The sequence below is a fragment of the Trichomonas vaginalis genome, chromosome I (assembly GCF_026262505.1).
Source record: "Trichomonas vaginalis G3 chromosome I, whole genome shotgun sequence".
NCBI lineage: Eukaryota > Parabasalia > Trichomonadida > Trichomonadidae > Trichomonas > Trichomonas vaginalis.
This window is the reverse complement of record NC_067203.1, coordinates 23,482,437-23,496,284: the sequence shown is the minus strand read 5'-3', so window position 1 is coordinate 23,496,284 and position 13,848 is coordinate 23,482,437. Positions and strand designations below refer to the sequence as shown.

The following is a 13,848-nucleotide window of genomic DNA, read 5'->3' as shown; positions in this document are numbered from 1 at the left end:
GAAATAAAAAAATTAAATATTATTTAAATATAATGGAGTAATAAAATAAATCGGAATTTCTATTAATTTATTGTCAACTTCAACTAATGCATTGCCGTTAATATATCTAACAAATTCAGCTATTGTGTCAAATCTTCGTCTTCTTTTTGTCATTGATTTATCAGTTTTTCCATAATCGAGATGAATCAAAACTTTATCCCCTTGTTTAAAATTCATGAGCCCCGAATTAATTTGTTCACGTTTAACATCATTCAACCTTTCCATTTGCTTTCTAATATATTCCCATTCTTTTGAAATATCATTTTTCATTTCCACCGGTTTCATGTTTATTGTTCTATGCCATGTATTATTGTAATAATATACTAACTGCTGTATGATGGAGTCATGATTTCCATCCCAGTATATCTGACCATTAACCCCTAACGCATCTCTAAGAGTTCTCATTACCGCATCAACTATTTTATTATGAAACGTATATGGAGAGGATGAAAAGTAAAAATTAATTTGTGGGAAATAATGAGCCATAGCTGCCTGAAATCCTTTATCACCATCACCCCTTATATTATCTACTCTTTCATGATCTAGTAAGTATTGAATAGCTCTTCTTGTTTCCTGTTCTGTTTTCCCTTTCACCGGAATGCAATATAAATATCTGGTGTTAATGTTAATGGCAAATAAATAAGTAACGTTTCCTCTTGAATATTCTAAATGATCGATTTCGTATGAATATGGATATGGTGCAAATGAAGGGCGACTAAATTTTTCCTTTAACGGTTGAATTTTTGGGTCAGTTGGTTTATTTAATATTTTGAAATCCTTTTTAAAATCTTTTTGCTTCTTTAATGTTTGAAATGGATATAATAAAGTGAATGATGAAGGATTAACTGAAGGAGGAGGAGGTACTGTCGTTGGAGGGTTTGGTGTTGCAGGTGGTTTAATTTTATCTGCTTTGATTTTGGATTTCATTCCCCCCTTCATTAATTCTGGATGTATTCTATTCATTTGTTTTAAATATGCTGTATATAAAGGTTTGATATACTTTCCCGCTTCGAGTTTATGTTGAAGGATGAATTCCAAAAGTTGATCTTCATTTAAAAGTCGGGCTGAATATGGTTTAACTAATGAATCATAAATTAAAGCTTGTGCTTCATTTATGGTCTGAAGGACCTGGGCGTTTTGCACCTTTTGTTTTTGTTCCTTTGGTTTTTGCGGCTCAGGATTATATAATTTATATAATTTATATAATTCATCAATATCTTCTTCTGTTAATACTTTATTTTTGAAATCTTTCAATTGTTTAAGTTGTGATTTACTTTTTCCCTTTGAATATTCATTATTTTTAATTTTGTCTTTAATTTTAGAAATTATTTTATCATGATATTTCAAAACTTCATTTTTATAATACGAATAATAATAATCCATATCATCACCCGTTATATTGTTATCATGTTTTTGGAGATATGATTTTAATTCATAATAATTAAGAAAATTTTGATTAAGTACTAAATCATCAATTAAATTTTTTAAATCTACGCTATTCATTTATATAAAAATAAAATAAGTGTTTTAAGGGTGCCCGCCTCTTTGAATCATAGTATCAAAACCATTATTTACGGTTCCTTTTGTCTCTTCTGTGGCATTTTATTAAATAAATGGCATACAACATCCATTTTCACAACATACAGCCTTAGTGTGTGCTCCTGTTAATGCAGTCTTACCGATTGTTAAGCGAGTCATTGACCCGTTTTTAAGTTGTAAATTAATATTCTGACCATCAAATATCACTTTATCATTTATTATATCCAAATAATTTTTAGGTGTTAATTGTTTATTTTGTCGTAAACTAACTCCTTTCATTTTTTGTGCAATCTTTTTAAAATCACTTCCATCAATTGAACCGTTGAATGAAGTATAACACTTAGGACATAAAGCAACCATGTTATCACCTTGTTTCTCAATTGCTAAACCCAATAACTTCTTCTCATGTGCTTTTTCTTCAGCTTTATTCTTTAATTTAGGTTTAAATTTCTCATTAAAACAGAAGAAATCAAAAGGTGCGAATTTGTAAATGTTTTTATCATAAAATTTTTTATCGGTTACAATTGCTTGAAATGCTTGAGTGTTAGGAAGATTTGGGTCGCCAGCGATTGCCCAATAAGATGAATCAGTATCACCTTCAATGAAATGAAAACGATTAACATCCATGCATTTATACATAAAATCATAAATGAAAACCAAATACCAGTATTTTGCGTTATCTAAAGTGAAGAATGCCTCTTGTAAACATGTATCACATCTATAAAATCTATCTTTAAGCATCACTTGATACGTATCCTCTCCTATTTCTCTTATGTTTTTAAACTTATTTGACATACATGCAACGCGTGCCTTCTGTGCATTCATTATTTTAGTCTTTGCGTAATTTTGTGTATTCATTGCATCGTAACCATATGATCCATTAAGTGAAATCTTGCAAAATAAACTTTTTCCTTTATTTCCTTCTAATTCAGCCTTTTGTCTTTCGTTCATAAATTCATTCGCAAATTCATTAAAACAAGTATTTTTCGTAAATGTTAAAATTGATTGAATGTCATCAATGATAAAATGAAATCTGTCTATTAGATACCAAAGATAATAAGAAGAAAATGGTTGATATTGGTTGTGTGTTGATGCTAACTGAGTTAATTTCCTCTGTTTCTGGTCAACTGGTAGATTGTTTGATTTCATGTAATTATACATAAAACCACCAATTGTTTTTTCATCTGTGATAATATCAAAGTTTCTTATTATTGGTAAAAAGTTTATGTAATCATTAATGTATTTTTCATCAATGTGACCCTTTACTTCAGCCACGAATAAAGTATTTTTCTTCTTAATTATTCCCAGTGCTTTTGCTTTCTTTGTTGCTGTATCACAAATGATAACACCATTCAATCTTCCCGGCATATACATTTTATGGTCAGTATATTGAATGAAATCATGAGGATTAGATGAAAATGATGAAGGATATAATGAATTAAAGTCAACACCAACGAAATGAGTCATAATGTTGGAAGTGTCCTCATTTGATACAGTTTTAGTTTCTGGATTATATGAAAGTTTATTAATGTGCGTGATTCCTTTAAGATTTACTCTATGTTGAACATTTGATAAACCACCAGTAATTCCATTACGGAGGATGTGATAAGCTTCAACTGAATCTAGAGTCATTGGTAAATTATTTTTTAATGTATAATTTCTTAAATTGATTCTTAAACGTTGAACATCTTCATCTTTATTTGATTTTACGACATTGCAATAACAACACATTAACTGACAATTTTCTTTGGTATGTGGTTTTTCATTATCGATTCTATCTAATGTTGGTTTATTAGCATATGTAAACGCTTTACCACACATTTTGCATTTAGATGAAAGGATTAAATCGTGATAGTATTGATAGTCATCCATTGAAACATTGTTTTTAGTATCCCTTTCTGCTTTTTCATCTTGTTTCTTATATGAATCAATTTTATATTTCCAATACTTTTTTGTTAATTCAAAACTTGATTCCACATTTTCTTCTTCTGGATATGTTTCGTTAGGATTGAAGTTCTTATATGCTAACGCGTAACGAATCATTGATGCATTCGATGATAAAGAAAGATTATGAAGCATGTCAATTTTATAAACAAATGTTTCTTCAATAATTTTATCAATTGGGTCAATCATAATTTCAACGTCTTTATTGCAATAATGAATAAAATATTCTAATCTATTCTCAAAATTTTTAGCATCATTGAGATATATTTGATAATCTGAATCGGATATTGTTTCTTGAGTTAATGCTGAATAAAATGAATCTTGAGTGAATGGTTCCACTTTATATAATTCATCTTCGTAATTCTCCCATGTGATGAATTGATAAGGGAAAAAGGATTTAACACGTGATTTATTGTTTCCGAAATCTTGAGTGAATTGGTCTAATGTTCCACCCGCTATATAATTTCTGATGTCAATAAATCTTAATTCATATGGACAGTTTGTTTTCTTTACAATGATTTGCTTAAATTGAGAAGAAGAACCCAGCATTGATTTTATTTTCCATTTTGCAGTGTTTAAATCACGAAGAATTAAATTTAAATCAAACTTTCCCGAATTAAAAACCTATGATATTCATTTATTGAATTCCTCATCTAAGTTCTTTAAATGCTTCCTTCTGTTTTTCATTAATGTATGGGACAAAGTCCCCGCCGTTTTGGTCCGTTTGCGGCTTCATTAATTCTTCATATTGTTCAATATTTGATTTAGCAACTAATGAACAGGTTGAAAATAAAAATTCAATCAATAAGAGATGAACGAATCACTTGATTTAAGCAAAAATTCTCGTAAATGTTTTATTTCACGGTCTACGACCTCGCCGCTCGTCTGAAAGACCTTCAGGACTCAAAGAGTCCGTTTGCGGCTTTATTTTGACAGTTGATGATACCATAAATGGTTTTAATAAGCGTTCAAAGTTGCACATTCAGAAAGTTGAAGTTTTTTTAGTCTCTAATGTTTCGAAGTAAAAGTAATATATATCTTGTTGGTTTATAATATTCCTGCAAATTATGTGCTAATAGCCATTGATATCTTCTGTTTCGTGATATTGTGGTGCATATGGTTGTTGTGTGTTTTTGCAATTGAAGTCTTGAATTAATCTTCCATTATTTTCTTTACATTTCTCACAATGCTTTAAAAAACTTCTTTGGTTTTTCCTTTCTGGGTCATCACGGATAGAATATACTTCTTCTTTGCAAAAGGGGCAAACTTTATATCCTGTGAGTGCTTCAACGTCTGTAATTCTGTCAGCGTGAAGTTTTCCACATGGACTCTGTGTTAATAAATATTTACTGTTTCAAATTCTGGATCTATCATTATTGATTCCACTAATGGAAAGTCTACCTTATTTTGTCTACGTCTTCTGGTTGAGGGTCACAATAATAAAAATCAATATTAACGTTTAACATTCTTGCTAACCTCTCACTTTCTGATGAAATGTCAAATCCTTCATATGCATCTATGGCTTCATTTAAATAACTTCTACGAGTTTTAGGATTAACACCATCAGGAATGTTATAGAAGCGTTTAAATAACCTTCTACCTTCGGCTCTTATTTGATTATCATTCATTTTAGCTGTTCCGTTTTTGTTCATTTATGTAAGAATAAAAATTAAAAAATAAATAAAATAAACTTTATTTTTTTTAAAGTCCAGGGCTAAAGTCCATAAAATGAATTAAGAACACATAAATTTTTATCATCTGCGACGTGACGAATACATTTTAATTTACTCAAGAATGCGTACCCTGATACATTTAAATCTAATTCCTGTCTTATTTAATTTCACAACTTTGAAAAGGAATGTATGAATAGCTATAAAATGATGAGATGATGTTTTATGGGTTGCTTCCATTTTTTTGAAATAAATGAATAAATATATATGTTTATAAGTTTTCATATCTTTTATATTCTTAATAACGAATGGTATAGACCTTTCAACTTCGTCTTCCTTCGGTGCTGTTCTTTCATATGAAACATTATTAGTATCTTCAATAATGAAACCACAATCGCATAAAATTTTATATGTACCAATTGTTTCTTTTGATATTTTATCTAACAAATCAAAAACTTTATCAACACCTGCACATTTATTTAAAATAATAATTTGTGTAAATATCATGGTCTTCTTTCTTAATCGTATTTGTTGCATATGTTACATTTTTCAGTGCTTTTTTAATTTTTCAGAATCAAGAGGAGGTGAAAGTAATATACATGGATAATCTCCATCGTCAATAAATTGTAACTTATGTTTATGAATAAATTTTGTGCCTTCTTCTGAAAGTGTTTCATCTATTTCACCATCTAATAAATTTTTAGTAGATTCCAAAAAGTAATTTTTATATCTTTCTTCATGAGATTTTTGAACTTCTGATTCTGAAGCTGGGATATTCATTAAACCTCTACTTCATTCTCATTATATTTTTCAACTTCTCTTAATTCCTTAATTTTCATCTATTTCATCTCTTATTTTTTCCAGTCTTTCAATTTCATCATATTCATCATCATTTAATCCGTTCTTCATAATATTCAGGGAAAACATCAGGTTCTTTAGGTTTTTCTTTCTTCAGATGTGGGATATAAGAAATTTATAACATCATCTTTATTCATTTTTCCATCATAATCTAAATCATTTAATAACTCCGCGAATTTTTGACAATTTCTTAAATAATATTTATTAACTTCATAACTCGCCTCCTCTAATATATCCTTTATTTCCTCGTTTGTGAATCCCAATTTTTTAACGTCGTTAGTCTTGACACTCATTTTCATACGAATTAAAAAAATAAATTATTCAAAAAATGTAAGACATGAATTTTTAAAGTTTATTTTTCATTCATGAATGATAATTATATCTGATTTCTTTTACTCTCTCATACATACTAGATTTGAAGAATTCGGAACTTTTACCATAATCTCCTAAATGTTTTCTTATCCCCAACGTGTGCCAGTTATTATATGAAACTGAATAAACTTTATCTTTATCTTTACACCTTTCATCACTTCCAATATATTTATATCTCAGTTTTGATTTAGCATTTTCATATTCATTAACGTTTAATAATTCACAGTCTTCCTTTTTAAATTGATGTTTAAGATATTCAGGATTTAATACTCTACGTTTATATGCTCCTAACTTAGTTCTAAAGGTTTTTCTACAAAATTTAGGAATTCCATCCTCTTTAATGTCATCAATGATTTCCATTTCATTATTTTCAATTTCTTCTTCTCGTTTATGAGGTCTTTGATTATGACTCCATTGATTCCATGAAATTAAATATTCTTTATCATTATATTTATACCTCATTAGCTTATTTTGGCTTTCATATTCATTTAATAATTCACAATCTTCATTTTTAAATTGAAGTTTAACCCATTCAGGATTTAAACAATGTTTAATTAATCGCGGAATATCTGACATCATCTATATATAGCTTCTTTTATAAAAGATAAAAAAATAAATTATTTTAAAATTAATGTTAATTTTTTTAATGATTTATAAATAAATATATTTTAATGCATCGTCTATATATAGATGAAACAAAAAAAGTCACTAAACCCGCACTCATCTACTACTTAGAATTGAATCAAATTCATATATTGTGTTTATTTTCATTTTTTCTTCTGCAACATCTTCTTGCACGAGTTTAAAATAATTGGCCTTAATTCTTTCATTAATCATTAAACATTCATTTAACTAATAATGATTTATACAGCAATAATTCTTGAATAATACACGGATTTTGTAGATTGTATCTTAATTATGAAAAGGAACGTATAGTTGCTCTGACAAAGTAAATAAGTTCTTCTTATAACTGACTTATTTTCTCAATAATTATGTATCAAAAACTTTTTTTAACTTTTAATTCAATCAATAAGCCATTCTGATGTTGATCCTAATAAACAGTAGATCAATACATAAACAGATAATGCCAAAATGTCTTTAACATGAAAAAGAATAGAATAATCGCCAAATAATATCAAATGGTTCAGGAAAAGGACCAATCAAATAAAATTATCCCCTATCATTGTACAATAAATCAAACGTCATAATGCATGATTTTAGTAGCATATTAGAATGTTCTCAATCAATCTTCTTATAAAGTGATTGTTAGCATCTATGCGTACATTATCTAAGTAAATATTATCCAATTTAGGTCATGCAACTTTTACATTTTTCATCATTCACTCAATTTTTTTTTGATCCAATCTTTATAGATTTTCGAATGTATAGGTGCATGACAAACCTGTCACCACGTGACAAAGGTGTCACCAAAGGGTTATTATCATATATAAAGTTAATATTTTTGGTGAGAAAAAAGATACATTAATTAATTGTATTGAACCTAATACGGATCTAATGTAAAATCTGTTTCAGTTTGATTGTTTTGGTCTTTGTTTTGTTGTTGAGGTTTTTGATCATTGTTTTTATGTTTTTTCGTTCTTCTTGGAGTTTTTGATTCTTCTGTTTTGCTTTATTGATATTCTCTCAATTTTTTTGGGATATAAGCTTTATATCCCAATTTTCTAAGGTAAAATGCTAATATATTTTGTCTGAAAAAGTTATAAGTCACTATATAGTGCCTAGTATGATTGTTATACTTTTTGCTATTCTAAAAAAGATGTATTGATATTGTGAGAACATAAGCACACTCTTAAAAATGTCTTATATTTAGTTTTTTATTTATTTATATTACAAACAAAAAAATATTTAAAGAAGTTCTTTGACATCTTTTGCGACTTTCTCGAAGTCAATTGTGTAGTTAGATTGCATAGACCACTCTGGATAGCACTCCCAATCACCGCAAAAACACTCATCTGTCTTTGAATATGAATATATCTTTGCAGGTACATTTTTAGAGTATTTGTCTAGCCATCTGTTGCAGGAGTATTCAGGAGGAGTCAAATCAACAACAACAGAACCTTCATTCATGAAAATAGTGTGAACTAATGTAGAAATGTGGTCACTGATGAAAATTTTCGCTGTGCTTGCGATACTCGATGCTTCTTGAACGGGAGTGATGTAGTTTATCTTCGAAATAGTGTAGTTAGGGAAGTATTCTTTTGCAAATGACTCGAATTTCTCTGTTGTAACAATCACATTTTCGATCATTGGATTAATTTTCATTCTTTGTCGGAAATTCGAGAAATTTGAATTGATACATTCATTAATAAGTCGTTGGTCTTCCGAAAATGATATATTTGTCTTCATTTTCGGTACAAATACGTTTTCATAACAAGTATTATTCGTATAGAACTCCATTGGACGGTTTCCGAAAGGCTTTAATAACTTCTTAGTCATAGCTGATGGTTCTTGGAGGTAAACAAATTGAATTTCACCTGAATCAATCGCATTCATCATTGAAAACGCTTCAGAAATAGGATTGTAGTTGAAAAGAAGCTGTTTCCATGGATGCATATTGAAATCTGATAGGAATATTACACCGCCTTTGACTTTATTCGATTTAAAATGTTCTGCAAAGTGTTTAAACGGACATTGGAAGTAAGTGAAGTTTAGGAAGTAGTTAGATATGTTTGTGAGATTGAAATTTTCTATTGTGTCTATGAAAAATGGAGTTTTTTCTTCGATGTAGCATATATTTCGGAAATGATTTGGTTTTCCGTAAGGAAATGCAATTGTACTGTATTTATAATTGAAATTGCGTATGTAGGAAAGATTCAAGTCGTATTTAGCTATCTGTTTCTGTCCGCAATTGATATGAAAAGTGCCTTCAGCTGCCATTGGGAGATATAGTGAAAAATTAACGAAAGAATGATCCATTGTGATGTTGTCAATGTTAATACCTGTGTAATTATATGTTAGGCGCCTATTATAGAAATCTCCGTGAATAAAATGCGGCAAATATTCTGGAATGAACTCTATTGATTCATGGTATGTAAGAGACATGTATATTTTGCCATCATCATTTGTAAAATTTGCTAAATCTACTTCTGTGCAGTCGACTGTATTAATTGGTTCATAAAATGGAGGAGAAGGCGAACCAGGGTCAACCAAATAAAACAGTACTGCTAAGACAGCACCAATTACGAATGTATAAGGCATGAAATTCGAATTATTTGACTGCTTCCCTTCATTATCTGGCGCATCAAACATCAAAAATGAACAAATAATAAACAATTCGTAATATTTTGCATAAATTAATGTTATCTATTGATTAAAGACATGTAAAATGAAATCTCAATATAATCTGATAAACTTCAATTTTACAGATCATTGATTGTATATTTGTTGCTCACATATGTATGGAAATATGATGTTATAGTTACTCATGAAAACAAAGTTATATTTTACTAAAATACAAATACAAAAAAACAATTTATTAATATAAACATATTAATTACTGAGCATTACCCGCATTCTCATCTTCTCTTCTATGTCCTTCGAACCAAACCTTTGAAAGTTTCTTCAATCTCTGAGCTCTTGTGTTGTTTTGCCTCATAATTGCAGCTCTTGGGGCCCATGAAGTTCCTCCACTTTGTCTTGTTGCAGAAATTTGGCCACTTCTTCCTGATGATCCACTTCCGTTATGTTTTCTATGCTGTGCAGCTCTTCTCATCAAAGCAACAGTCTCAGGAGCCAGCTGGTGATTATCTCCTCCGTCTTCTGTTGGCTGTGGAGGAGTTTCTGGAGCAGGATTATTATTATTTGTTTGTTGAGGGGAAGAAGGAGCTTGTCTCTTAGAAGAAGCTGATGAGGAAGTAGAATTAGTTGATTGCCTGGCCGCTTCTTGCCTTTTCTGCTTTAATCTCTTCTCAATTTCAGCTCTAACCTTTGCCATTTGAGCTGTTTCATCTTGTGGCTCTCCTATTATCGATTTCTGGACACCAAGCTTTTCTACATCGAAATCTGATGATACAGGTACTGTTCCAGCGTCTAAAACAATATCTTCTGTCACTTTTTGTAGAGATGTCACTTTTTCTTCGAATTGGGAACTTTGTTGAGGGTCAGCTAATCCATCCAAGAATTCATCGAAGTCGCTATCACTAACACCTTCATATTTATTAATCCAGGATGTATCAATATCAGCAACATCAGGTAATCTTTCTTGCATAAGCCTTCTCTTCCGCATTTCTTCCTCTTTCTTCTTACGAAGAGCTTCTTCTTTGATCATCTGCTCTTTTGCTTTGACCGCTAAGTACTTTCTTACATAAAATTGCAATTTTAATGCTGCATAAGCCTTCTTTGCCTTTTCTAGCTTCATTTTGTCCTCCTTTTCCTTCTTCTTTCTTCTCTCTTCCTCTTCCTTTTGCTTCTGTTCTGCAAGTTTGTTCTTCATTCTGATATCAAATTTCCTCTTCCATTTGTGAAGCTTCAGAGCCTGTTTAACCATATTAACTCTCTTTAGTTTTGCTATTTCTAGCATTAACTTGATGAATAATGTAAGTCTGATGAGAGATTTCGATTTTTTAATTTGTAATTTCTGTTTAAGAGCTTCTTTGACCTTGTTTTGGAATGATTTATTAACATTAGACATAAATGTCTTTGATTCATGCGTTTTCGTTTTTGTGAGTTTTAATTTCTCCGTAATTAAGTCAACAACAACGATTGGTTTCTTTTGAGGGACAATTTCGGCCAATTTATCGGCTATTTGTTTCTGGAATTGAGAAATCTGTTGAAGCATCTTTTCTCTTCTTTCTTGTTCTTTCTGCAAAGTTGCGAAAAATTGTTTCGATTGTTCTTCGAGTTCTTTCTGTTTCCTTTCTGCTTCTTTCGCTGCTTCTTCTTCTCTTTTCTTCCTTTCTTCTTGGAATTTGTTTGATAATCTGTCTGTTTCGTCTAAAGACTTAAGAACTGACTTTGGCTCTGATAATTTCTTGACGTAACGCCCAAAGAACGATTTCTTTTGGGGTTCTTCTTGTTTGGTAGTTGGAATTAAAGGTTTTTCGTTACTAATTCTCGATGATGGTTTTGATGAATCTGATTTCTTGGTATTTTCTTCTTCTTTTTCTTCTGGAATGTCTGCTTGCGTGATTTTGATTTGAGGTAGCAGTCTAACCGCAGGTACAGATACATGATCTTCTGGAATTTCAATTGTATTTGGATCAATTCTATCAGATTTTGTAATATCTTCAATGAATTGTGAAATATCTTCCGCTTTTTCTGTTGTATTAAGTAATGATTTAACAATATTCTTGACACGATTTGCTTGAACATATTCTGGAGTGCTTAAACGCTTTCTTTCTTCATCAAGATTCTCTGGAGTATCAGGTAATTGCTCTTCAACTTTGTCTGCTTTTGCTTCTTTGATAATTGGGTCGTTTTGATTTTCATCAATTAGTTGTGATGTTTCATTTATAAGATTTTTTAATCGTTCGTGTATCTCTTTATCTATAGAGTCTGCTTCTATTGTCGGTTTTAGTAATTGCTCAAACAATTCTTTTTCATCTTCAGTCTTTTCTGGAATTGGCTCAGGTTTGGCATCCAAAAAGGACCAATCATCGAGGTCTTCGTTCGGATCAATTCCATATAACTCGAAGTCTTCTTCCAAGTTAATGGAATAGCGAACGCGCGACATCAAATTGATGAAAAATATAGACTGAAATTAATAATTTTCCGAAATATACGCTATTTACATGCACAATAAGCTATTTTATTCATTATCATTGAGTTTTATATTTCAACGTACATAAAATTTTCTTTATAAAATTTTTTGAGAACGCAAAATTTTTGACAAATCATTTGATTGCTCTGTATTTTATTCTGCATACGCATCAAAAATATTTTCCTTGACAGTTAATTGCTAGTTTTATGCGATCAAATTTATAAGAACGCGATTATTGAATCAAAATTGTTGATAATGAGTGATTTTCAAGACATTAGATTTCCTTAATATACTAAACCCTTTACTTTGCTACTCAAATAGTTTAAATACATTGACTTTTACTACGATATAATCGAAATTATAACATTTGAAATTTTATTATTTACATTTCAGTTAGATGGACTACGATCCAATCAGTACCATTGTGTTGGAAAGTTCACAGTATAGCAACGAAAAAGCATCATACTATAAATCAAAAGAAATTATCAAATATGATATACATACAAGAGCTCGGAATCTGAGGATTGAATTCTATTTTTCCAATGCAATTGTTTTGTATCATAAATAATTTCGCATATTCTTGATCTAATGGAAAGATCCTTCATATCTTAAGTTTTTATTTCTTAATTTTATAAATTAGACGTATTTTCATATGTGGAAGCAGATTATAGTTGATTAAACTAAATTTGAGAACAGCACGCTCAGAAAAATCTGTCAATTTATGAGATCATCAAATACATCGAAGATTCGATCAGAGAAAATTGTTCTCATTGGCGCTCCTTCATCGGGAAAGAGCTCAATTGCTAACAGAATTATCAATGGAACATTCGCACCGAATCAAGAAGCAACAATTGGCGCTGCATTCAATTCAAAGATAACCAAAGTAGACGACACTGATATCAAATTGGATATTTGGGATACAGGTGGCTCTGAAAAGTACAGATCCTTGGTTCCAATGTATTTCCGTGATGCCAGAGCTGCAATCGTAGTTTTTGATACAACAAATGAACAGTCATTTGTCGAAGCAAGAGATTGGATTGCCGAATTTAGAGAAAGAGGAATGCCAAACGCTCTTATTTTTGGCGCTGCAAACAAAATCGATTTAGTTGAAAGCAGAAAAGTTAGTACTGAAAAGATTAAAGAATTTGCAGAGAACCACGGCTTTGCTTTCATGATAGAAACATCTGCTTTGAACGGAGTAGGTGTCAATGAACTTTTTACCGAGATCGCTCGCCAGTTGTTGTCCATCAAAACTGAAAAAGATAATATTCAGACATCAGGAGATATCGATTTAGAAGAAACAACTCCTCAACAAAAATCATGCGGCTGCTAAAACTCAAATAACAACAACCAATATTTCAACGTTAAACATTGTTAGCCAATAATTCATTTTTAGTGTAAACATAAAATCTATTCCAATATTATTTTTTATAATTTTATATTTCTTTTACGAATTACAATAATTATAACACAATCATCCTTCTCAGCCAGGATACAAATCAAGCCTATAGTTAAAATCCTTCCATTTTATAAATTACTATTTTTTTATTTGAAATGTAACTATTATTGATCTCACAATAAACTTAAATTACTTTCTATTAAGTATCCAAAATATGTGGTAACAAAGCAGCTCATTAAAAAGAAAATAATATTTGGTATTTTTATTTATTAGAGTAATTTTTCATATCTCATATCATACAACTCAAT

At 30.2% G+C, this 13,848-nt stretch overlaps 5 protein-coding genes across 5 annotated transcripts, besides 1 other annotated feature; 1 reads left to right on the top strand and 4 right to left on the bottom strand.

The window, feature by feature from the left end:
• Window positions 1-6,311: part of a mobile genetic element that runs on past the window's edge.
• On the bottom strand, window positions 13-1,542 carry TVAGG3_1037680 (integrase core domain containing protein family; the record flags this gene model as incomplete). The annotated part of the gene is made up of 1 exon (XM_051255364.1): window positions 13-1,542. The coding sequence occupies one exon, from the start codon at window positions 1,540-1,542 to the stop codon at window positions 13-15; it is 1,530 nt and encodes a 509-aa protein (XP_051080938.1).
• TVAGG3_1037670 (DNA/RNA polymerases family) lies at window positions 1,645-3,450 on the bottom strand (the record flags this gene model as incomplete). The annotated part of the gene is made up of 1 exon (XM_051255363.1): window positions 1,645-3,450. The coding sequence occupies one exon, from the start codon at window positions 3,448-3,450 to the stop codon at window positions 1,645-1,647; it is 1,806 nt and encodes a 601-aa protein (XP_051080937.1).
• Window positions 6,312-8,212: 1,901 nt separating the features above from the next.
• TVAGG3_1037650 (protein of unknown function, DUF563 family) lies at window positions 8,213-9,774 on the bottom strand (the record flags this gene model as incomplete). The annotated part of the gene is made up of 1 exon (XM_001328378.1): window positions 8,289-9,692. The coding sequence occupies one exon, from the start codon at window positions 9,690-9,692 to the stop codon at window positions 8,289-8,291; it is 1,404 nt and encodes a 467-aa protein (XP_001328413.1).
• A 79-nt stretch (window positions 9,775-9,853) lies between these two features.
• On the bottom strand, window positions 9,854-12,128 carry TVAGG3_1037640 (uncharacterized protein; the record flags this gene model as incomplete). The annotated part of the gene is made up of 1 exon (XM_001328379.1): window positions 9,937-12,114. The coding sequence occupies one exon, from the start codon at window positions 12,112-12,114 to the stop codon at window positions 9,937-9,939; it is 2,178 nt and encodes a 725-aa protein (XP_001328414.1).
• Window positions 12,129-12,862: 734 nt separating this feature from the next.
• On the top strand, window positions 12,863-13,523 carry TVAGG3_1037630 (GTPase protein; the record flags this gene model as incomplete). Its single annotated transcript, XM_001328380.2, has 1 exon — window positions 12,863-13,474. The coding sequence occupies one exon, from the start codon at window positions 12,863-12,865 to the stop codon at window positions 13,472-13,474; it is 612 nt and encodes a 203-aa protein (XP_001328415.1).
• Between the last annotated feature and the right edge of the window lie 325 nt (window positions 13,524-13,848).